The sequence below is a fragment of the Scyliorhinus canicula genome, chromosome 6 (assembly GCF_902713615.1).
Source record: "Scyliorhinus canicula chromosome 6, sScyCan1.1, whole genome shotgun sequence".
NCBI classification, from domain to species: domain Eukaryota; kingdom Metazoa; phylum Chordata; class Chondrichthyes; order Carcharhiniformes; family Scyliorhinidae; genus Scyliorhinus; species Scyliorhinus canicula.
In genome coordinates this window covers 180,944,654-180,967,313 of record NC_052151.1, presented here as the reverse complement: position 1 = coordinate 180,967,313, position 22,660 = coordinate 180,944,654, and the positions used below count along the sequence as shown (strand labels likewise).

At 46.8% G+C, this 22,660-nt stretch overlaps 1 protein-coding gene across 3 annotated transcripts in view; it reads right to left on the bottom strand.

Moving 5' to 3' along the window:
* Positions 1-22,660, bottom strand: part of arid4b (AT-rich interaction domain 4B) — a 239,950-nt gene that overhangs the window by 31,926 nt on the left and 185,364 nt on the right. For all 3 annotated transcript variants that reach the window (XM_038800563.1, XM_038800565.1, XM_038800564.1), the window contains 2 exons: positions 15,450-15,657; positions 5,985-7,172 (listed from right to left, as the gene is read on the bottom strand). In XM_038800563.1, coding sequence (XP_038656491.1) covers positions 5,985-7,172; positions 15,450-15,657 — 1,396 coding nt within the window. The remainder of the gene's footprint in view (positions 1-5,984; positions 7,173-15,449; positions 15,658-22,660) is intronic.

Below are 22,660 nucleotides of genomic sequence, written 5' to 3'. Positions count from 1 at the left end.
TTATGAAGAGAGATTGAACAGATTAGGCCTATAATCTCTATAGTTTAGAAGAATGAGGGGAGATCAAATTGAGGTATATTAGATGATAAAAGGTATGGATAAAGTAGATGTGGAGCGGATGCTTCCTCTTGTGGGTCATTCTAGAATAGTATCAGGGTAAGGGGTAGTAAATTTAAAACAGATCATAGAATTTACAGTGCAGAAGGAGGCCCTTCGGCCCACCGAGTCTGCCCTAGGAAACAGCACCCTACTTAAGCCCACGCCCCACCCTATCCTCGTAACCCAAAAACCCCACCTAACTATCTTGGACACTAAGGGCAATTTAGCATGGCTAATCCACCTAACCCGCACATCTTTGGACTGTGGGAGGAAACTGGAGCACCCGGAGGAAACCCACCAGATGAGGAGAAACTACTTCTTCCAACTGTGAATCTGTGGAATTCACTACCCCAGAGTGTGGTGGATGCTGGGACAGTAAGTAAATTTAAGAGGAGTTAAATTTTTAATTAGGAATGGGTTGAAGGGTTATGGAGAACAGGCAGGACAATGGAGTTGAGGTCATGATGAGATCAGCCATGATTTCATTTTTAAAAAAATTTAGAGTACACGATTATTTTCTTTTCCAATTAAGGGGCAATTCAGCGTGGCCAATTCACCTACCATGCACATCTTTGGGCTGTGGGGATGAAACCCACACAGACAGAGGGAGAATGTGCAAACTCCACACGGACAGTGACCCAGGGCCGGGATTCGAACCCGGGTCCTTAGTGGCGTAGTCCCAGTGCTAACCACTGTGCCACCCCGTCATGATTGCATTGAAGGGTGGAGCAGACGCGAGAGGCTAGATTGCCTACTCCTGCTCGAAGAAAGAACTATTCTGTCTAATTCCATCTTCCAGTTCTTGGTCTGTAGCCCTGTAGGTAACAGCATCTCAAGCACAAATCTGGTGTTCTTGATTAATACGGGGATTTCTTGATTAATAAGGGGATCAGGGGTATGGTGAGAAGGCAGGAGAATGGGGATGAGGATCATATCAGCCATGATCAAATGGCGGAGCAGACCTGATGGGCCGAATGGCCTAATTCTGCTTCTATATTTTATAGTTTTAGGGTATTATAATTCATGTATTTGATTTTTGCACAGCAAAATGTTTTTGTTTAAGCTGGGAGTGTGTGGCTTCATTCTTTTCATGACTATGAGCTTTTGGATTCCAAAAAAAATAAACAGGTTACTGGTCTCGACCAAGATCATAACAGATGTAATTTCTGACTATAAGAGCTGCTTTGGTACTGTGGCAGGGCAGAAACCTGATCGAAGAAATTCGAACATGGGAATTCCGGGAAAGATGGAAATGGACTTGGGAGGTGACAACACATTCAATGACTTTGGAGATGGGGTAGTAGTTTGCAAGGAAGGGTCATGGGTTGTTTTATTTTATAAATTTAGAGTACCCAATTCATTTTTTTTCCCAATTAAGGGGCAATTTAACGTGGCTAATCTACCTATCCTGAACATCATTGGTTTGTGGGGGCGAAACCCATGCAAACACGGGGAAAATGTACAAACTCCACACGGACAGTGACCCAGAACCAGGATAGAACCTGGGACCTCGGCGCTGTGAGGCAGCAGTGCTACCCATGGGTTGGCTTTTTTGAGAGTGATGACAAGAGAGTGAAAGGAGAAAAGGAAATCATCTGATGAGACAGAACCGTTTACATTATCAGCAACGTAGGGGCCAAAAAGTTGATTGATCCACAATTGAATTGGAATAGGATAGAGGGAATAGGACATGGGTCCCATGTACAACATAAACTCAGAGGGCCTGAGGGGAGATGGGAGGGAAACTAGAGAAGGATATGAATTCAAGGATTATGTCAAGGTAGGTGCAAAATAGGGGGAGGCCAAAATTTCGTCCATGGAGGACACCCGAGGTAACTGTGCAGGAAGAGAAGCCATCAATTCTTCTTTATGCATTCATGAGATGCAGGTGTCGCTGGCAAAGCCATCCCCAATTTACCACAAGAAGCTGGTAGTGTAGTAGGTAAACCTACAATGCTGTTAGGTTCGTTCTAGGTCAGAGTGGTGTGAGGCCTGGACAGTAACTTGTAGGTGGTGGTGCTATCATGCATCTACAGCCATGACCTTCCAGGTGATGGAGGTCACGGACTTGGATTCTCCTTCTGAAGGAGTCTTGGCAATTTGCAGCAATGCATGTTATCAGATGGTATTCCGCTGTGCGTCGGTGGCAGCAGGAGTGAACATTTAAGGTGGTGGATGGGTGCCAATCAAGCAGGTTACTTTGTGCTGGATGATGCTGAGCTTTTTCAGTGTTGTTAGAGCTGCTCTCATCCAAGTAATTGCAGAGTATTCCACCACAGCTCTAACTATTACCTTGTAGATAGAGATGGGGAGTCAGGAAGTGAGTTACTCACTGCAGACCCCCCCAGCCTCTGACTCACTCTGTCGTCACAGTATTTCTTTGGCTGGTCCAGTTAAATTGTAATGGTAACTCCTAGGATGTGGATAATATGATATTCAGTGAATGTCAAGTGGAGATAAATATTTTGTTGTTGGAAATTTAATGGTACTTTTTTTGTAATTCAAGAGATGTGGGCTTCACTGGTTAGGCCTAAAAATTGTCACACAAAGTCATGGTCGACCCCAGTGAACTTTAAAAACAGCCAATTAGGATACAGATTCTACAGTTAACGAAAGCATGTTGTATACAGAGGCTGTGTTGTACAGTATGCTACAGTGGGGCTACACAATGGTGCAGTGGTTAGCACTGCTGCCTCACAGCGCAGAGGACCAGGGTTCAATCCCGGCCCCGGATCACTGTCCGTGTGGAGTTTGCACATTCTCCCCGTGTCTGCGTGGGTTTCACCCCCACAATCCAAAAATATGCAGGTTAGGTGGATTGGCCACGCTAAGTTGCCCCTTAATTGGAAAAATAATAATTGGGTACTCATAATTTTTTTTTAAACGTATGGTATCACAATATCTGGTGCAATATTACTACCAGTAAGATTCTGCTGCACATATAGGATATTTTCTTCTCTCTGTCTGACAGTTCAATACTTTATTTCTTTAGCCACTGGGTATAAGGATACTCTGGAGTGTGAAGAGCTGAATCTTTCTCCTGGTGTCCTGGGCCAACATCCTTCACCTGACCAACCCACTAAATGTGGATGAAAGTTTGATATCTATGCAGCCGTTGACATGCTGCAATTGCTAACACGACAGTGACTATATCTCAAAAGGGATCATGTTAGTTATGGGGCACTGTTTACATCCTAGAGGAACTGATCACGTGCTTTGTAAATGCAAGTTTTACACTTTAACAAGAGGTCAGCACCAAGAACTATTTCAAATGCGTCCGTTATGGAAGTTAAATTTTGCATATTTGACCTCTTAGCCTGCAACGCTAAAGGAAAGGCACAGTTGTGCCTTTTCATGTTAAAAAAAAAATGTCATTACAGTTCCCATATGACAGAGACAATATTTAATTTTTATATATCAACACCAATCCTTGCTCCAGTTGTGCAGTTAGTATTACAGTGAGATGACCACCTTATCCCTCCATGTAACTGGACTCCTGTCACCAGAACCATGTGACCGTATGTCAGCAGCTGATGGTCAGGCTACATTTCAAGTTGAGGAAATCATCCCTGGCTTGGCCATGTTCAGCATAGTTACGAGGAGGGCAGCACGGTGGCGCAGTGGGTTAGCACTGCGGCCTCACGGCGCTGAGGTCCCAGGTTCGATCCCGGCTCTGGGTCACTGTCTGTGTGGAGTTTGCACATTCTCCCCGTGTCTGCGTGGGTTTCGCCCCCACAACCCAAAAATGTGCAAGCTAGGTGGATTGGCCACTCTAAATTGCCCCTTAATTGGAAAAATGATTGGGTACACTAAATTTATAAAAAAAAAAGCAAAAAAAAAAAAAGCATAGTTACGAGGTGCTGAATGGCCTGCTTTTGTGCTGTACTATTCTCCGATGCTCATCCTTGCCTCAAGGAGGCTTGGGTTTTATAGCGCAGTGAGACAGAGATCCAAATCCCAAACACTAATACATACAAGATGCTCAACCACCAACTGCCCTGACTGATAACAATCCCACCCCGAGAACGTTATTCAAATGTGCTCAATCTTCAAAATGGTACTCACAAGCAATGTAATTCACCAAAGCTTCTTTCGTAGCACCTCCCAAACCCACATTCTCCACCACCGAGAAGGACAAGCACAGAGACACCACTGTCTGCAAGTTCTTCTCCAAGCCCCACACCATCCTGAATTGGAACTACATCATTGTTTCGTCACTGGGTCAAAATGCTGCAACTCTCATTCTACAAGTACCGTGAGTATACCTATACTACAGGGACTGCAGCAGTTTAAGAAGATGAAGATCACAATGGGGAGTAACTATTGGCCCAGCCAGCAACACTTGAATTTAAATAAAAACTACAATTCAGCAAAATATATGGGGTGCAAACTACCGGCCGTGTCCGCCTGAATGGGGGCGTGAAGCAGCTAGTAGAAACTGGGAGAGGCCTATCCCAGGCTAACCATATCTCCTGAGCTGTTGTGATATGGATCCCGCCCACAATGGGCAGGACCCAGTCTCACACAGTTGAGTGGAATTAAGAATTCACTTAACCGTGCTGCCGCCGGGTCGAACTGGCTTTCCCAAGGAGACCCCAGCTGGGTGGCGATTAGTACTGGTCCACGCAAACGTGGATCAGGAGGTACAACATCTGTGGGGTCTCCCAGGCCACTGGAGACCTGTGGGTGGTTGGAGACAGTAGGGTGACATCCTGGCTCTCCCCCTGGCACAACCAAGGTGCTATGGGTGGCCACGCCCATGAGGGGTGAGGGAGGGGTATGAAGGATGGGAAGGTGAAGGCGGGTATGGAGGGGCCTCCAGAAGATTTGGGAAGATGTAGTGGGGGTTCTGAAAGGGGACGTGGGAACACCCATGTGTGTGGGTGGTGACATTGCCCACAGGTGGGGGCTGCAGGACTCTCCAACTCACTTAGAGATGGGGGGCAAACTTTCAAAATGGTGGCCCGATCTTGGAGGAGCCGGTTTGGCCAACGAGTTCAGCTCCCTCCCCCAGTGATAAAAATAATTTGAAGTGTGGACTAGCCTGGAGTGTGGTTAGATAACGATGGGGAACTCGCCGACAGAGCAGGGAGAAACTCCCAGCCAAACCCACCTCTAATGACACTTAGAAATCTTTGTCAGGTCGTGCCCGTAGAATGTCCACAAGTGAAAGAAAAGTTGGCTAAATTTAAATTTGACTTTTATGAGTTTTCAAAAATCCTCTCTGCAGTAAAAGTAGTTCCGTGCACAGATCATTAAAGCAGATCAAAGTAATTCAATTTAAAGCAGCTTCAGTTAATAAACAGATCGCAAAGGTCTTCCACACGAAAGCAGCCTTTATAACTTCTTGGCATCGGGCAGCACAGTGGGCGCAGTGGGTTAGCCCTGCTGCCTCACGGCACCGAGTTCGCCGATTCGATCCTGGCTCTGGGTCACTGTCCGTGTGGAGTTTGCACATTCTCCCCGTGTTTGCATGGGTTTCGCCCCACAACCCAAAGATGTGCAGGGTAGGTGGATTGGCCTCGCTAAATTGCCCCTTAATTGGAAAAAATGAATTGGGCACTCTAAATTTATTTAAAAAATAACGTCTTGGCATCGCTGGTTTTTGAAATAGCCCTGATATTAAATTCCGCCCTAACATTTTCTCACTGACTCTTTGTGAAGTCAAATCACTACATCCCATGGATTAAAGCTGCACTTACACCACAATTGTAGTGCTGATGCTGAGCAGTATCATTGGCAATGGTTACATTGTAAAGCTGGACTGACATTAGAGTAAATTAAATTGCAATAGACTTATGGAGAAGCGAGATTCATCCCACTCTGCTTCAGACACATTCTTTCTCTTGGTGAATGAACACATTTGTTTCTGTGTGATTTCTTACCTTTCTCCTTATGTTCCGTCTCGGGTTGATTGCTGCTGCTGGAGCTAATGCTGGCATCAAACCCTGTCGGGGAGACATTGCCCTCTGATTGCCCTTCTTGAAGCTCCCCAGTCACACTATCTACCTCATTAGTGCTGTCAGTTTCACTCTTAACACTTTGCACTTCCTCCTGACTTGGAGCCAAGGTTTGCGGGAGCATAGTGCTGGGCTGTGGCCTGGTGGCCTCTGTCACTGTGACTGAGACCGGAGACTCGGGGGTGGTAGGGGGAGTATTGAGCACAGAGTTGCTGCCACTGCTGGGCATCTCTCCCTTCTTGTCCAGTTTTTCAGTTGGCTTCTCTTCACTGGGCCTGACAGGGGAGATCAATGATGGCGCAGTTTCCACTTCCATGGAAGGCAACCTCTCCTCCTCTTTGGCAGACTCAGCCGGTGCCTCAAGCTTTGCCTCTTCCGGCACCACGGGTGGGGATGACGTTGTCTCGGTATCGGAATCAGAGAAGAGCTCCTTCAGAACTTTCTTTGGCCATTGGATTTGGATGCTTGACCAAACATCTTTCCGGTCCTTCAGTTTTGCGTTCTGAACCCTTAATTCAGAATTATTTAAAAGCTTGATCCTTTTCTCAGGCATTTCTGAGAAACTGGAAAACAAAGCAGTGGTGTGCAGAGATTTCCTCTTTTCCTGCAGACCGTTATGTTTCCTGGACGGGGAGTTTTTCACTTCAATTCTTTCACCATCTTCGTCTGAGCTGCTGCTGCTGCTGCTGCTGGTGATGTTGAGAGGAGAATCTTTGCCCTTCGATCTCTCACCCTTACAGTTAGGCGAGCCCTTTTGTGCCCAGTCATCAGCGCCAACCTTTTTCCTCCGGGAACACTTCATGTGTGATTTTGTCCGCCTCTCTGTTGGCTCTTTCTGGCCTGTGGGTTTTGTTCTCATGGTTTCCTCTTCCTCATCATCAGAACACTTTCCCCTTCTTACCCATTCCAGGGAATCCGAGATGATTCCCAACTTAGTGCCAGTCTGAGGTATTCCAGGCAGCCCGGCAGTGGGAAGGTGCCTCTGGTCCGGAAAGGCTGCCTCCTTGCTCTCCTGTGTTACTGTGTCCTCTTCTGGGCCTTTTCTCCAGGTGGCTTCATGTTGGGTGCCATCATCATCATCGTCATCATCACTCTCCTCAGAACTTCCAGAACCTGTCAATATAAAACACAGAAATAAAATAAACATGGCTTATAAAGACAAGCAGCACAGCATCATTCCAATAAACAGGCCTTGATTTCAAGAAAACATTTGATAAGGTGCCATATTAAAGGCAATTGAGGAAAATAAAAGCTCAGGATGTAGAGGGTAACGGATAGAAGATTGGCTGGCTGGCGGGAAACACAGTATAAATAAATGGGCCTTTTTTTGATTGGCAGGATGTGATGGCGGAGCCCCCGAGGGATCTGGCTGACGCCTCAATATTTTACTTAGATGAAGGGAGAGATGGCATGGTAGCTAAATTTGCAGATGGCACTAGGATAGGTAAAAGACATAAGGAGTTTATAATATAGGTAGGTTGAGTGAGCAGGCAAAAATCTGTCGGGAAACTCCGTTGACAACATGCGGCAAGCTGCGTGGAGAATCCCGTCTGGTGGATAATGATGGAAAATGTGAGATTGTTCACTTTGGCAGGTAGAGTAAAAAGGCAGAATATTACTTAAATGGGGAACAGCTGCAGAATTCTGAGGTACAGAGGGATCTAGGTGTTCTCGTGCACAAGTCACAAAATATTATGCAGTTACAGTGTGTAATCAAGGAACTCTAAACTTTATTACGAGAGGAACTGAACAGTAAAATAAAGTTGCTATGCTTCAAGTATACAGGGCATTGGTGGGGCGGCATGGTGGCACAGTGGTTAGCACTGCTGCCTCATTTTACCGACGACCCGGGTTCGATCCTGGCTTCCGGTCATTCTCTGTGAGGAGTTTGCACATTCTCACCATGTCTACATGGGTCTCATCCCCACAGTCCAAAGATGTGCAGGGTAGGTGGATTGGCCACGCTAAATTGCCTCTTAATTGGAAAAAATAATTGGATACTCTAATTTAAAAAAAATAATACAGGGCATTGGTGAGGCCACATCTCGATACGGTGTGCATTTTTGGTCTCCTTATTTAATGAAGGATCTAAATGCGTTCATGGTTCACAGCAGGTTTACTAGATTGATACCTGAAATGAGCATGCTGGGCAAGCATATAAAGAAAGGTTGTAGACTGGGCTTGTTTCCACTGGAGTTTTTTTAAGGAGTGAAGGGTGACTTCATTGAAGTATATAAGATACTGAACGGTATTGACAATGTAGATTGGAAAGGATGTTTCCTCTTGTGGCTGAGTCAGGAACCTTGAGTACTGTTTTAAATTAGGGGTCACCGTTATAGCACAGAGGCAAGGAGAATTTTTTTCCTCAGAGTTTTGCAACTTTGTCACCTTCTGCCTCAGCTGGCGATGGAGGCGGGAGTCATTGAATATTAAGATGGAGGTAGGTAAATTCTTGTTCGGCAAGGGAATCAAAGGTTATCAGGGATAGATGGGAATGTGGATTTAAATACACTAACTGATCGCCATGATCTTATTGAACGGCAAAGCAGGCTCGAGAGAGATGCAACAGCCTACTTCTGCTCCTATTTTGTATGATCACAGATATACTGTTATCATTGTTAGCCTTTGGCTGCTGATGAGTAAGGAGTCAAGAGTTCTCCTTTTCTCAAAACACCTTTACTTTCCTTGAACACACTGTACAAAGATCTCTCACCACATCACATCAAACAAGAGCCACCTGCAACCCCCTTACATATCAGTGTCAATTACTGGATACTTAACATCTATGAGACATCGAACTGGAATGTCTCTTAACCCATTCCTTAACAATCAAGTGTCAATATCCAGCTGATGCAAAAACTGGATAAACATTGGCAAAATAATAGAATAAATCAATAGAATCCCTGCAGTGCAGAAGGAGGGCATTTGGCCTACCGAGTCTACACTAACCCTCTAAAAGAGCACTCCACCTGTGCCCACTCATCTACTCTATCTCCGTAACCCTGTGCGTTGATCATGGTCAATTCATACAATCTGCACATCGGACTGTGGGAGGAAACCGGAACACCCAGAGGAAACCTACACAGACACGGGGAGAACGTGCAAACTCCATACAGTCAATGGAATTGAACCCGGGTCCCATGCGTTGTGAGGCAGCAGTGATAACCATTGTATCACCACACCGCTCCTTCCCCAACCAAGGCAGTAGTTGAAAATAAATTTATATCAACCTCATCTGAGCTGCAGCTGCTGATGTTACTGGTTATGATAGTGAGGGGCGGCACGGTAGCACAGTTGCTTCACAGCGCCAGGGTCCCAGGTTCGATTCCTGCTTGGGCCATAGTCGGTGCGGAGTCTGCACGTTCTCCCCGTGTCTGCGTTGGTTTTCTTGCACAGTCCAGAGATATGCAGGTTAGGTGGATTGACCATGCAAAATTGCCATTAGTGACCAAAAAAGTTAGGTGGGGTTACGGGGATAGGGTGGAGGTGTGTGCTTAGGTTGGGTGTCCTTTCGAAGGGCTGGTGCAGACTCAATGGCAGAAAAACATTCTTTATGGAATGTGGGCATCACTGGTTCGGCCAGCATTTATTGCCCATCCCTGGTTGCCTGGATGACCATCTTGGCCATCTCAGAGGGCAGTCAAGAGTCAATCAGGGAAGGATGACAGATTTCCTTCCCTAAAAGTACATTAATGACCAGTTTTTACAACAATTCAGTTTTTACAACAATTGACAATGGTTTCATGGGAATCATTAAACTTTTAATTCCAGATTTTAATGAATTCAAATGTTACCATCTGCCACGGTAGGATTGGAACCCAGATCACCAAAGCATTACCCTTAGTACTTATCTTTATTAGTCTAGTAGAAATACCACTTTGCCACCACCTTCCATCACCACCTAGTTTGCACGCTCTCCCAGTGTCTGCGTGGGTTTCCTCCGACTGCTGCGGTTTCCTCCCACAGTCCAAAGATGTGCAGGTTAGGTGGATTGGCCATAGCATTCTATGATTCTGTGAGAGCTTCTGTGCAAATTGGCTGCCATGCTTCCTACATTACAGTATTGCCTACCCTTCAAAATACCCTTTTAATTTATTGTAAAGCTTAGGAGATCATGAGATTGTAAAAGGCTTGATATAAGTGCAAATTGGATGCACAGGACACAATATCAAAATTTGCAGGTGACACAAATGGCATAATTCTCCAGAAAGATTTTGAAGTCTGGTAGCGACCTGAACTGCCACAAGCTTCCCGGTGCTCGGCCCAGTGGGGCCGGCAAAGCTATTCAACGTTAACTAGTCCACTAAACGATGCTCCACAGGCTTCTCGCCATAAATGAAGGCAGAGCAGCTGATTCGCCAGCACCGAGCTCACCAGCCCCCCGCTAACAAGGTTGAACAGCACTTGCTCAGCCAACGACAGTCAGCTCGCAACAATGGCAACGAGAAGACCGGTCCCAAGGTTTGTCGATACGGACCTGGGGAGGCTGCTCGGTGTTGTGGAGGCCAGCAGAGATGTCCTGTTCCTCAGAGAGTCCAGAGGCCAGCCCATCTCGGGCGGCCCCTCTCCAGCCTCCCACGAGGCCACCTTGGGGGAGAGCTCCAAGGAAGACACCATCAAGGCATCACCCCCACCCTCCACCAGCGCAGATACACGTACATCGGTGGGAAAGCTTTATGGTCAGGCTTCTGCAGCACAATCTGGTGAGCACCACATCCGCTTATGTACATCAGTGGGAGGCAGGAACCTCCAGGTCAGACAGTAGTGATGATCCCTGGACCCAGCTGGGTCCCTCATTGATGTTGAGCCTCTGGAATAGGGTTACCCGGAGCTGATGGAGACTTAGAGTGCCGTCAGGACATTTAGAGGGAGATGTCAGTGTCACTCCAACAGGTCCATAGCTGATTGGAGGTGTTCCAGAGGCTACGAGTGCTCGAGAAGTCGCCGGTAATTCTTGGCACCGAGGCCAACACTGCTAGGGTGGCGACCGCAGTGGAGAGCCTGGTGCACTACGCCAGCACCATTAGTGAAGGTGTCCAAGGCACCATTAGTGAAGGTGTCCGTCGGTGACGGCCATGGTCGAGAGTCTCAGCAGAATGTCCGACTCACTGGGGCATGTTGACCTTGACGAGATGCTGCGGGACATTTCCCGCTCTCAGATGGAATGGGCGAGGCGCTGCGGAGCTTATCCCAGTCGCAGGTGGACATTGCCGAGGCTTTGCAGAGCATGTTAAAGTCACTGAGGAGCATCACCGAGCAATTTGACACGTTGGTACAGACATCGGGGAGCCGCCAGGGCTGGCAGAGCCAGATGATGCGGGGCAGCCGGGGGCTTGAACCATCTGCCTCTCTATACCAAGGGGGACGGCAGGGCCCTATGGGCACTGATCGGGGGGAGGGGTCGCTGGCCACCAGCTCCCCAACTTCCACCCCTCTGAAGCTACGTCTCGGGGTCAGCACACGGGACAGGGTGGCACCCCTGTGCATGTGCTGCCGACAAGTGCACCGGGGCCCCCAGTGGACTCCCACCAGGGGCATTGAAGGCCATGGGATGAGGTAAGCAACTGGCTGCCTTCACCTCAGATGCGCATTCTGGGGAGACATCGAGATGTAGAGCTGGAGCTAGGAGGGCCAAGCACATCGAGGATCACTGAGGGTACAGGGGAGGGGGGGTGGGGGCACCATTGGGAGTGTGAGGAATCAAACACATTAAACACCCTTGAGCACAACCAGCATGACCTCAGTCACTTTCTTCATCAATGCGAGCTGACCTCCGACCCTTGGCCCATCTCTCCAGGCATCCCCCTCTCCCCCCTGGGCACACCGCATAAAGGTGATGGGTGTGAGCAAGCACTCAGCAGACAGGAAGGGGTCAGACTGTGGCATGGATTGAGGAGCATCGGCACTCAGCTCTCTGTGGGTTATCATCACACCCTGCCCTCAACAGAGACCCTGGAGTGATGTGGCACAGACTCTGGGTATTCAGATGTTGGCTGCTGCGTGTGCGGAGTTGCCTCCTGCACTGTTCAGGCTCCGTGTCTAAGAATCAAGGTGTGATTATGATGCTGGGCAATGACTCCCACATCCTTCATGTTGCCCACCCATGGGAATCCACTTGGGATGTGTGAAGTGCTCATTTAACCACGATGCCAATTCCCAGAGGCCTCGGCAGTCGTGGAGGTTATGGGTCATCGGTGGGTAGACGGGCAGGGACAACGGTTGCCCAAGGAATGGATACACATGATCCAAGGGTTGCCATGGTAGTGCCACCGCTGGTGCCCCCCCCCCCCCCCGCAGAGGGTTCCCTACCTCCTGTCAAGCACTGGGGTGGCAAGCCCAGCGCCTTGGGCTATTTGCCCGTGAGCAAAGATGGCTACTCACCTCCTCAGCTCCCCACAGAAGCCCTTCTGTCAAGTTGACATTTTTCAAAAGCAGTACTAATCGGCACCTGTGTGACCACTTGCTGGGGAAGCCGATGAATGACGGGAGGCCACTGGATATGCGATGGCTCCCATTAACTGTATGGAAATAGGGATTAAGTTGCTTCACAGTCCCATGGACCCGGGTTCGATTCCCCACTTGGGTCATTGTCTGTGTGGAGTCTGCACGGTCTGCCTGTATCTGCGTGGGTTTCCTCCGGGTGCTCCGGTTTCCTCCCAAAAGTCCTGAAAGATGAGCTTGTTAGGGGAATGGGCATTCTGAATTCTCCCTTTGTGTACCCGAACAGGTGCCCTAGTGTGGCAACGAGGGGATTTTCACAGTAACTTCATTGCAGTGTTAATGTAAGCCTACTTGTGACAATAAAGATTATTATTGTTATATTATTAATTGGTTTCTCGCTACGCTATGGCTGGATCCCGATTTCACCTCCGGGAGCAGGCCGGTTGCATTGCAAACTGTTTGGCACCTGGCATGGTTCACATTTTCGGCCTCTTCTGCTATTCACTGGCCTTGATTTGCTCGAGTGAGAGCGCAACGAGGCCGGAGAATCGCGCCCAAAATGCTGAAGCATTGTAAACGGTGAGGAGGCTGGCAGCTTGGTGGAATGGGTCCAAACATGCGGCAAATGAAATTAACACAGAGAAAGAAGTGATACATTTGGTAGGAAGAGCAAGAAGAGGCAATATAAAAGAGAGTACAATTTATTTATTTATTTATAAATTTAGTGTACCCAATTCATTTTTTCCAATTAAGGGGCAATTTAGCGAGGCCAATCCACCTACCCTGCACATCTTTGGGTTGTGGGGGCGAAACCCACGCAAACACGGGGATAATGTGCAAACTCCACACGGACAGTGACCCAGAGCAGTGATCAAACCTGGGACCTCGGCGCCGCGAGTACAATTTAAAGGAGGTGCAGGAACACAGAGACCTAGGGTGTCATGTTCACAATTCGTTGCAGGTGGGATACTGTTCCTTCACCATCACTGGGTCCAGCCTAACAACGCTATGGGTGTGCCTACACCGTACAGAGTGTAGCAGTTCAGAAAAAGTGACTCTCCTACATTGTCAATGGAAATTGTGGATGGGCAATAAATGCTGGCCTTTCTAGTGATATCCACAGCCCATGAACAAATTTGAAAAAATAAACTGAGGTGACATGAAGTTTGATGAGTCCACAATTCACCAGAGGAGAACTGCAGCCTTGGAATCAGTCCAGGATGGTTTATTAATAACAATTGCTGTAAAATTCATACGGGTGCTTTTATTCAGCTAGCTTTTCCCCAACAGCTGACAGCAGCATCTACAGCTTAATATTCTGTGCTAATTATAACTCGTGGTGTCTGCAATAAATGTATTTGGCGAAAATGATGTAACTTTCATCTAGCCAATTATAGTTCGGAATACATGTTGTTGTTAGGAAAACAAAGGTAATTTTAAGGGATATATATTTGTGTTGGTTTACATGAGAAATAAGGTACTATTTTAAGTGTGTTTAATTTAATGTTTCTGTGCCTGGAAGGGTATAACCTATAGTTAGATTTATGCGAGACAAAGATGCTTGTACGTATGGGGGTCGGTTTCAATTCCAACTGTGATTCTATTGTGCCTAGAGAAGGCTATGGCTAGAGCGCCAGCAGTGAGGCGGCACAGTGCCTCACAGCACTGAGGTCCCAGGTTCGGTCCCGGCCCTGGGTCACTGTCCGTGTGGCGTTTGCACATTCTCCCCGTGTCTGCGTGGGTCTCACCCCAACAATCCAAACATGTGCAGTGTAGGTGGATTGGCCATGTTAAATTGCCCCTTAATTGGAAAAAAAAGAATTGGGTATTCTAAATTTATTTATTTTTTTAAATAAGACAGCAGTGGTTGTTTAGCAACTGAGCCTTGTACGGTAGAAAAGCTTTTAAGTTTTAGTTTAGCTAATCTGATTGCAGGTGGAGATAGGTGGTGAGGGTGAAGGCAGCTCTCATGGCTGTGCTAGAAGCAGTTGGTTTTAAAGATTAAAGAGGAAACATTTCCCTCAGCCTTCCGAGAAGAAAACCCATACTGTGGAATAATGAACAAGTAAAGTCCAGCTTTTAAGGAAACTAGAGAAATGAAGAGGCGTTCAAAGATGTTTGGAGCTAACGGAACAGAAGAAGCTGGGAACCAGAACGGTTTTCTGTTCAATAAAATTACAGCTGAAAAGACATGAGATCGTGAAAGGCCGGAAAACCCCTTGCAATAGTTCTAAAATTTGTGAAAAATTACTACAATTTGGGAGACATTGTTTGAAATAATTGTGGAAATCAGTGGTTGGATCTCAGAGTTTGTGTAAAAGCTTTTAAGACAAAAGAGACTTGAAGGGAGAGGTGTAAAACCTGAAAATGAAACCTTGATAGAACAGTGGAGGGAAAGCATCATTTAAACACAGTTTGACTTTTGAAAATGGAATTTGAAATCACCCGTGTGGAAACCGGAGTTGAATGAGACAAGGTGGTTCTCAGTATAAGAACCATCTGGGGGAATTTTGAGGGGAAATCCAGACATTCACTGTGATTCAGAGAGGAAAGTGTCTGACTACAGTCACCTTGTGTGCTTAAAAGAGACTATGTGTTCATTAGACCATTGTAGCTTTCAGAGGTGAAGAGTTGTTAATCCTAGCAAAAGCAAAGAGGTGTTAATCCGAAAACAGTGTGTAATTGCTAAACTAAGGGGGAGTAAAGGTGCATTGTATTATAATCCAATTTTTCCATGTTTAGTAATACTTTTTCTTTGTTGATAAAACCCATTAGCGGTCCTGTGACTCTGTTCCTCCACGTTTTATAAAAGGAAAGTAAAAGTTATGGAATTTTGATCTAGGGTGTCCATTCTGGGATCTTCCCGTCCAGATATAATATCAACTGGGATCATAACAAGGAATCAATTCATTATTTTCTGTCAGTCCTTAGTTGAAAGGAAATTAATACCTTGCACTCCATTAAGGATGGAGCAGCCTTCTGTAGAATTGTCTTGTTCACAGCTCCTTGATCCGACTCCAATTACTTTTGGAGAAATGTCTGAAGATACCGTGCGAGCCGGGGATTTTGAGAACCGACGGAGACGCGCCGATTTGCTGGGAGATTTATCTTCTTTATCTTTTTTATCACGCCTTTCTTTTTCCTTATCCACTTTGCTCTGAAATGTAGATGGATGTCACAAATATTTATTTTGCCAAACACATTTTATTTTCCAGATTAAAATTCACAGCAAAATTTCTGCATCATGCAGTTCAATCAGGCTATAAATTAACAAAAGCTGAAGCCGAGAAAAATATTTAATTGGTTTCTTCCACTGAAAATGGAATGGGAAAGTTGAGTGAAGAGTTTGATGTAGAGTATTTGAAGCTCTCTGAAAGCAATTAACAAACCAGTCTGTACATTGGGAGTAGACAAAGTGAGCCACTGCAAACCCAATCCTCAGGTTTGTTCTTCAGCTTTCATTTAAATTCGTCTCCACCTCCAAACTGCAACATACCAGGGCAGCACGGTGGCGCAGTGGTTAGCATTGCTGCCTACGGCGCTGAGGACCCGGGTTCGAATCCCGGCCCTGGGTCACTGTCCGTGTGGAGTTTGCACATTCTCCCTGTGTCTGCGTGGGTTTCACCCCCACAACCCAAAAGATGTGCAAGGTAGGTGGATTGAACATGCTAAATTGCCCCTTAATTGGAAAAAATAATTGGGTACTCTAAATTTATAAAAAAAAAAAAACTGCAACATACCAAAGTTACTGAATGGGCTTTTCCGTCGCCGTCCCCCGGGATTCTCCGTCTCGCCAGCTGGCTAATGGGGTTTCCATTATGGACAGCCCCACGCCGTCGGGAAATCCACGAGCTGCCAGCGCAATGGAGAATCCAACAGCAGAGAACTATGATTACGGAGGGTGGAGGGGACTTAAGCAAGATAAAAACACTTCGGCAACACTAAATGCCCCACACACACTCACTCAACTCTGAAAAGATCCATTAATTGTGCCTTGGTAAACTGGTTATATCCAGCAATCAACATCCTGGGGGTTACCATTGATCAGAAACTGAACTGGACTAGCCATATTAATACTGTGGCTACCAGGGCAGGCCAAAGGCTAGGAATCCTATGGTGTCCACCATCTACAAGGCGCAAGTCAGGAGTGTAATGGAATACACTCCACTATCCTGGATGGGTGCAGCTCCAACAATACTCAAGAAGCTCGACACCATCCAGGACAAAGCAGCCGCTTGATCACTCCCCTTTCCACAAAAAACACTTAAGCCCTCCACCAACGACGAACAGTGGCAGCCATGTGTGTACATTTACAAGATGCACTGCAGGAACTTGCCAAGATTCCTTAGGCAGCACCTTTCAAACACACGACCACTACCATCTAGAAAGACAAGAGCAGCAGATACCAGGGAACCCCACCACCTGGAAGTTCCACTCACCATCCTGACTTGGAAATATATCGCTGCTCCTGGGGGCTGGAGCAAAATCCTGGAAAGCCCTCTCTAATAGCACAGAGGACGTATCTACACCTCAGGGGCTGCAGAGGTTCAAGAAGGCAGCTCACCACCACCTTCTTTCTGAAGGGCAACTAGGGATGGGCAATAAATATTGGCCTAACCAGCGATGCCCACATTCTGTAAATGATTTTTTAAAAAAAGGTATACCCATCAGGAGGGTACATTCCCATACAGATCCCAACATCAAGAGTAGCATTCAACACCAATCAGGGTAATGTACACATATTTCATTCAACTATCATGGTAGAGAGTTCCATATTCTCACCGTTCTCGAGGAACACTACTATTCTAGGCACACTAGGAATTTCTAGTTGTAGTTTATCTGCAGGTTAATTAGAAACACTACTGTAAACAAACATTTAAAGGCCTATGCTACTGGCACCAAAGGGCCAGTATCTTTTTCACTTCAGTCAGGATTACCAACTCTGGTTGAATGTATTCCTGGGGAGATGACAGTGTTGTGGTATTGTCACTGGGCTGGCAATCCAGAGAACCAGGGTAATGCTCGGGTTTCCACCATGGCAGATGGTGAAATTTGAATACAATGATTAAAAGATGTGAAATTAAAAGCCTAATCACGACTACTGTCAACATCTGTAAAAATCCATCTGGTTCCCTATTGACCACTTAAGGAAGAAAATCTGCTGTCCTTATCTGGTCAGGCAAGGAATACAGATCCATAGCAAGTAGGTTGACTTTTAAATGCCCTCCGAAATGGCCCAGCATGCCACTCCGTTTAATGGCAATTAGGGATAGGCAATAAAGTGTTCCAAGAAAATGAAAAGGGCAACATTTCAAGAAACTAAGATAATAGCCAAGAAACTAAAAAAAATGATTTTTCTCCTGGAGTCACTACCAAAAGATTAATTCCTGGAGATTCCAGGACATTCCTGGAGGGTTGGTAACTCTGTGCAAATCTAGGAAACTGCCAAGCAAATGAAGCAATGTGCACCTTCTCGCTGGGTCCCAATGTTAAGGCGATTGCTGAACTCTTGGCAGACCCATACTTCACCAGGGTTCTTTCAGATTCTGATTCAGAAAGATATTTGGAACTAAACAACGGCTTGGCTTGGTATTTGCGAGGGATGATGAAGTATTAAACCAAGATACTGCATGTCTGTCCAACAGAAGAGGATGGTCCCACAGCACGGTCTAAAGAGGAACAGCAAATTCTCCCAGTGTCCTGCCGAATACATTTTCCCTCAACCAATACTAGCACAAACAGACTAACTGGTCATGCATTTCATTGCTGTATATGGCATTTAGGCCCAAAATGGCTCTCATTCTCTCACATAATAGATCTGCACTTTGAAAAATTCTGAAAAGTTTTGGGTTGTACCCAGAACATGATACTGCATGTTCTTTTTTACATTTCCTGTCTCCACTGGGAGGAACAGGACAGTTCAGGTTAAAAAAACAAACATTAGCTGCACGGTAGCATTGTGGATAGCAGAATCGCTTCACAGCTCCAGGGTCCCAATTTCGATTCCGCCTTGGGTCACTGTCTGTGCGGAGTCTGCACATCCTCCCCATGTGCGCGTGGGTTTCCTCCGGGTGCTCCGGTTTCCTCCCACAGTCCAAAAGATGTGCAGGTTAGGTAGATTGGCCATGATAAATTGCCCTTAGTGTCCAAAATTGCCCTTAGTGTTGGGTGGGGTTACTGGGTCATGGGGATAGGGTGGAGGTGTTGACCTTGGGTAGGGTGCTCTTTCCAAGAGCTGGTGCAGACTCGATGGGCTGAATGGCCTCCTTCTGCACTGTAAATTCTATGATCTAAGTAGGTTGATCTACTGTACAGTTCTAAGATACACAATCCAAGGAGGTTGCAGGGATAACTCTTGTGCTGACTGACCTTACTGATGGTACAATCTATCTTTATCTTGAAAACATTCAATGGAGGAGCCTCAACTGCTTAAACTGGGCAGGGAATGCCCTAGATTCACAACCCTTTGGGTGAAGAAGTTCCTCCTGAGCTCAGTCCTAAATCTATTTCCCCTTATTTTGAGGCTATGCCCCCAAGTTCTGCTTTCACCCGCCAGTGGAAACAACCTGCCCGCATCTATCCTATCTATTCCCTTCATAATTTTATATGTTTCTATAAGATCTTTCCCCCTCATCCCCCCACCGCATCCTTTTAAATTCCAACGAGTACAGTCCTAGTCTACTCAACCTCTCCTCGTAATCCAATCCCCTCAACTCTGGGATTAACCTCGTGAATCTCCTCTGCACACCCTCCAGTGCCAGTACATCCTTTCTCAGGTAAGGAGACCAAAACTGAACACAATACTCCAGGTGTGGCCTCACCAACACCTTATACAATTGCAGGATAACCTCCCTAGTCTTAAACTCCACCCCTCTAGCAATGAAGGACAAATCTCCATTCGCCTTCTTTTAAAAAAAAAACATTTTATTGAGGTCTTTTTGGTGTTACAACAAAATAAACAATGTACATGAATCTATAAATATAGTGCAAAAGCCATCTCCCTCCCTTACAGGTCCCACCTTTATTCACCCCCTACTCTAAGCTAAATGAGCCCCCCACCCACCCCCTTCTGTTGACGATTAATTTCCGCAAAGAAGTCGACGAATGGTTGCCACCTCCGGGCGAATCTTAACATTGATCCTCTCATGGCGAACTTAATTTTCTCAACACAGAGAAAGCTAGCCATGTCAGATAGCCAGGTGTCGACGTCGGGGGCTTTGAGTCCCTCCAAGCTAATAGTATCCGTCTCTGGGCTACCAGGGAAACAAACGTCAGAATATCTGCCTCTTTCTCCTCCCTGGATTCCCGGATCTTCCGAGACCCCAAAAATCACCACCTCCGGACTCGGTGCCACCCTTGTTTTTGACACCATGGACATGACATCTGCAAACCCCTGCCAAAATCCCCGAAGCTTTGGACATGTCCAGAACATGTGGACATGGTTCGATCGCCCTCCCGCACACTTTGCACACCTATTTTCTACCCCAAAGAATCTGCTCATCCGGGCCACTGTCATGTGAGCCCGATGAATGACCTTGAATTGTATCAGGCTGAGCCTGGTACATGTTGTGGACGCGTTGACTCTACTCAACCCGTCTGCCCATAGACCATCCTCTATCTCTCCTCCCAGCTCCTCCTCCCACTTGCGCTTCAGCTCCTCGGTCTGTGTCTCCTCTGACCCCATAAGTTCCTTGTAAATGTCAGAGGCCCTCCCTTCTCCTACCCACCCTCTGGAAACTAGGGGCAAAGCGGTGATTATTACAGATTGGAACCAAACTGATGCTCCATCTACTCCCACACGTCTCCTCCATTGCCCGCAGACTCTCAGGGCCGCCACCACCATGGCGGGAATGGCAAGAGACGCCATTACCAATGCCCCTAAACCCGTGCCCTTGCACGAAGCCGCCTCCATACGCTCCCATGCCAATCCTCCCCCCACCACCCACTTCCTAATCATGGCTAGATTCGCCGCCCAGTAATAGTTACTAAAATTTGGCAGTGTCAGCCCGCCCTCTCCCCGACTCCACTCAAGCATTACCTTCCTTACTCGCGGGTTCTTGCCCGCCCAAAGCCAGTGATTACTTTGTTGACCCGTTCAAAAAAGGACCGCGGAATAAAGATGGGGAGACACTGAAATAAAAACAGGAATCTCGGGAGGACAGTCATCTTCACCGCCTGCAACCTCCCAGCTAGTGGTAACACAAGGGCGTCCCATCTCCGAAAATCGTCCTCCATTTGGTCTACCAGTCAGGCCAGATTTAATTTATGCAGCCGGTCCCATTCCCGCGCCACTTGGATGTCTAGATACCTAAAGCTTCCCCCTATTAATCTAAATGGCAGCTCCCCGAATCGTCTCCCCTGTCCCCTCGCCTGGGCTGCAAACATCTCACTTTTCCCCATATTTAGCTTATACCCCGAAAACCGGCCAAATTCCCCTAGAATCCTCATGATTTCCTCCATCCCCTCTTTTGGGTCCGATACCTACAGAAACAGGTTGTCTGCATACAGCAAGATTCTGTGCTCCCCCCCCCCCCCCCCCCCAACCCCCAGACCAGCCCCTTGAAGCTCTCAGAGCAATTGTCAGTGGCTCTATAGCTAGCGCGAACAATAGTGGGGAGAGGGGGCATCCCTGTCTCGTCCCCCGGTGCAATCTAAAAGAGTCCGATGTTGCCCTATTCATCCGTACACTTGCCACAGGAGCCTGATACAGTAACGTGACCCAGTCAATAAAGCCCCGCACAAATCTGAACCGTCCCAGTACCTCCCACAGATAATCCCATTCTACCCGATCAAAGGCCTTCTCTGCGTCCACAACGACCACTACCTCCACCTCCCTACCTTCCGGGCGCATCATGACACGTTTAATAGCCTTCTTATATTGGCCACCAACCGCCTACCCTTAACAAACCCTGTCTGGTCCTCCCCAATAACGTCCGGAACACAATTCTCAATCCTGGAGGACAAACGTTTGGCCAGCAGTGTGGCATCCACATTCAACAAGGATATCGGTCTGTAGGACCCACACAGCTCCGGGTTCTTATCCCGCTTCAGGATCAATGAAATCGTGGCCTGTGACATCGTCGGGGGCAGCACCCCTCTCTCCCTTGCTTCATTGAACGTCCTCATCAACAACAATCCCAATATACCAGAGAACTTTTTACAGAACTCTACTTTTTTGAGGACATTACCAGTGCAGTAGATAACGGGGAGCCAATGGATGTGGTATATCTGGATTTCCAGAAAGCCTTTGACAAGGTGCCACACAAAAGGTTGCTGCATAAGATAAAGATGCATGGCATTAAGGGTAAAGTAGTAGCATGGATTGAGGATTGGTTCATTAATAGAAAGCAAAGAGTGGGGATTAATGGGTGTTTCTCTGGTTGGCAATCAGTATTTTGTGGTGTCCCTCAGGGATCCGTGTTGGGCCAACAATTGTTCACAATTTACATTGATGATTTGGAGTTGGGAACCAAGGGCAATGTGTCCAAGTTTGCAGATGACACTAAGATGAGTGGTAAAGCGAAAAGTGCAGAGGATACTGGAAGTCTGCAGAGGGATTTGGATAGATTAAGAGAATGGGCTAGGGTCTGGTAGATGGAATACAATGTTGACAAATGTGAGGTTATCCATTTTGGTAGGAATAACAGCAAACGGGATTATTATTTAAACGATAAAATATTAAAGCATGCTGCTGTGCAGAGACCTGGGTGTGCTTGTGCATGAGTCACAGAAAGTTGGTTTACAGGTGCAACAGGTGATTAAGAAGGCGAATGGAATTTTGTCCTTCATTGCTAGAGGGATGGAGTTTAAGACTAGGGAGGTTATGTTGCAATTGTATAAGGTGTTAGTGAGGCCACACCTGGAGTATTGTGTTCAGTTTTGGTCTCCTTACTTGACAAAGGACGTACTGTCACTGGAGGGTGTGCAGAGGAGATTCACTAGGTTAATCCCAGAGCTGAAGGGGTTGGATTACAAGGAGAGGTTGAGTAGACTGGGACTATACTCGTTGGAATTTAGAAGGATGAGGGGGGAATCTTATAGAAACATTTAAAATTATGAAGGGAATAGATAGGATAGATGCGGGCAGGTTGTTTCCACTGGCGGGTGAAAGCAGAACTAGGGGACATAGCCTCAAAATAAGGGGAAGTAGATTTAAGACT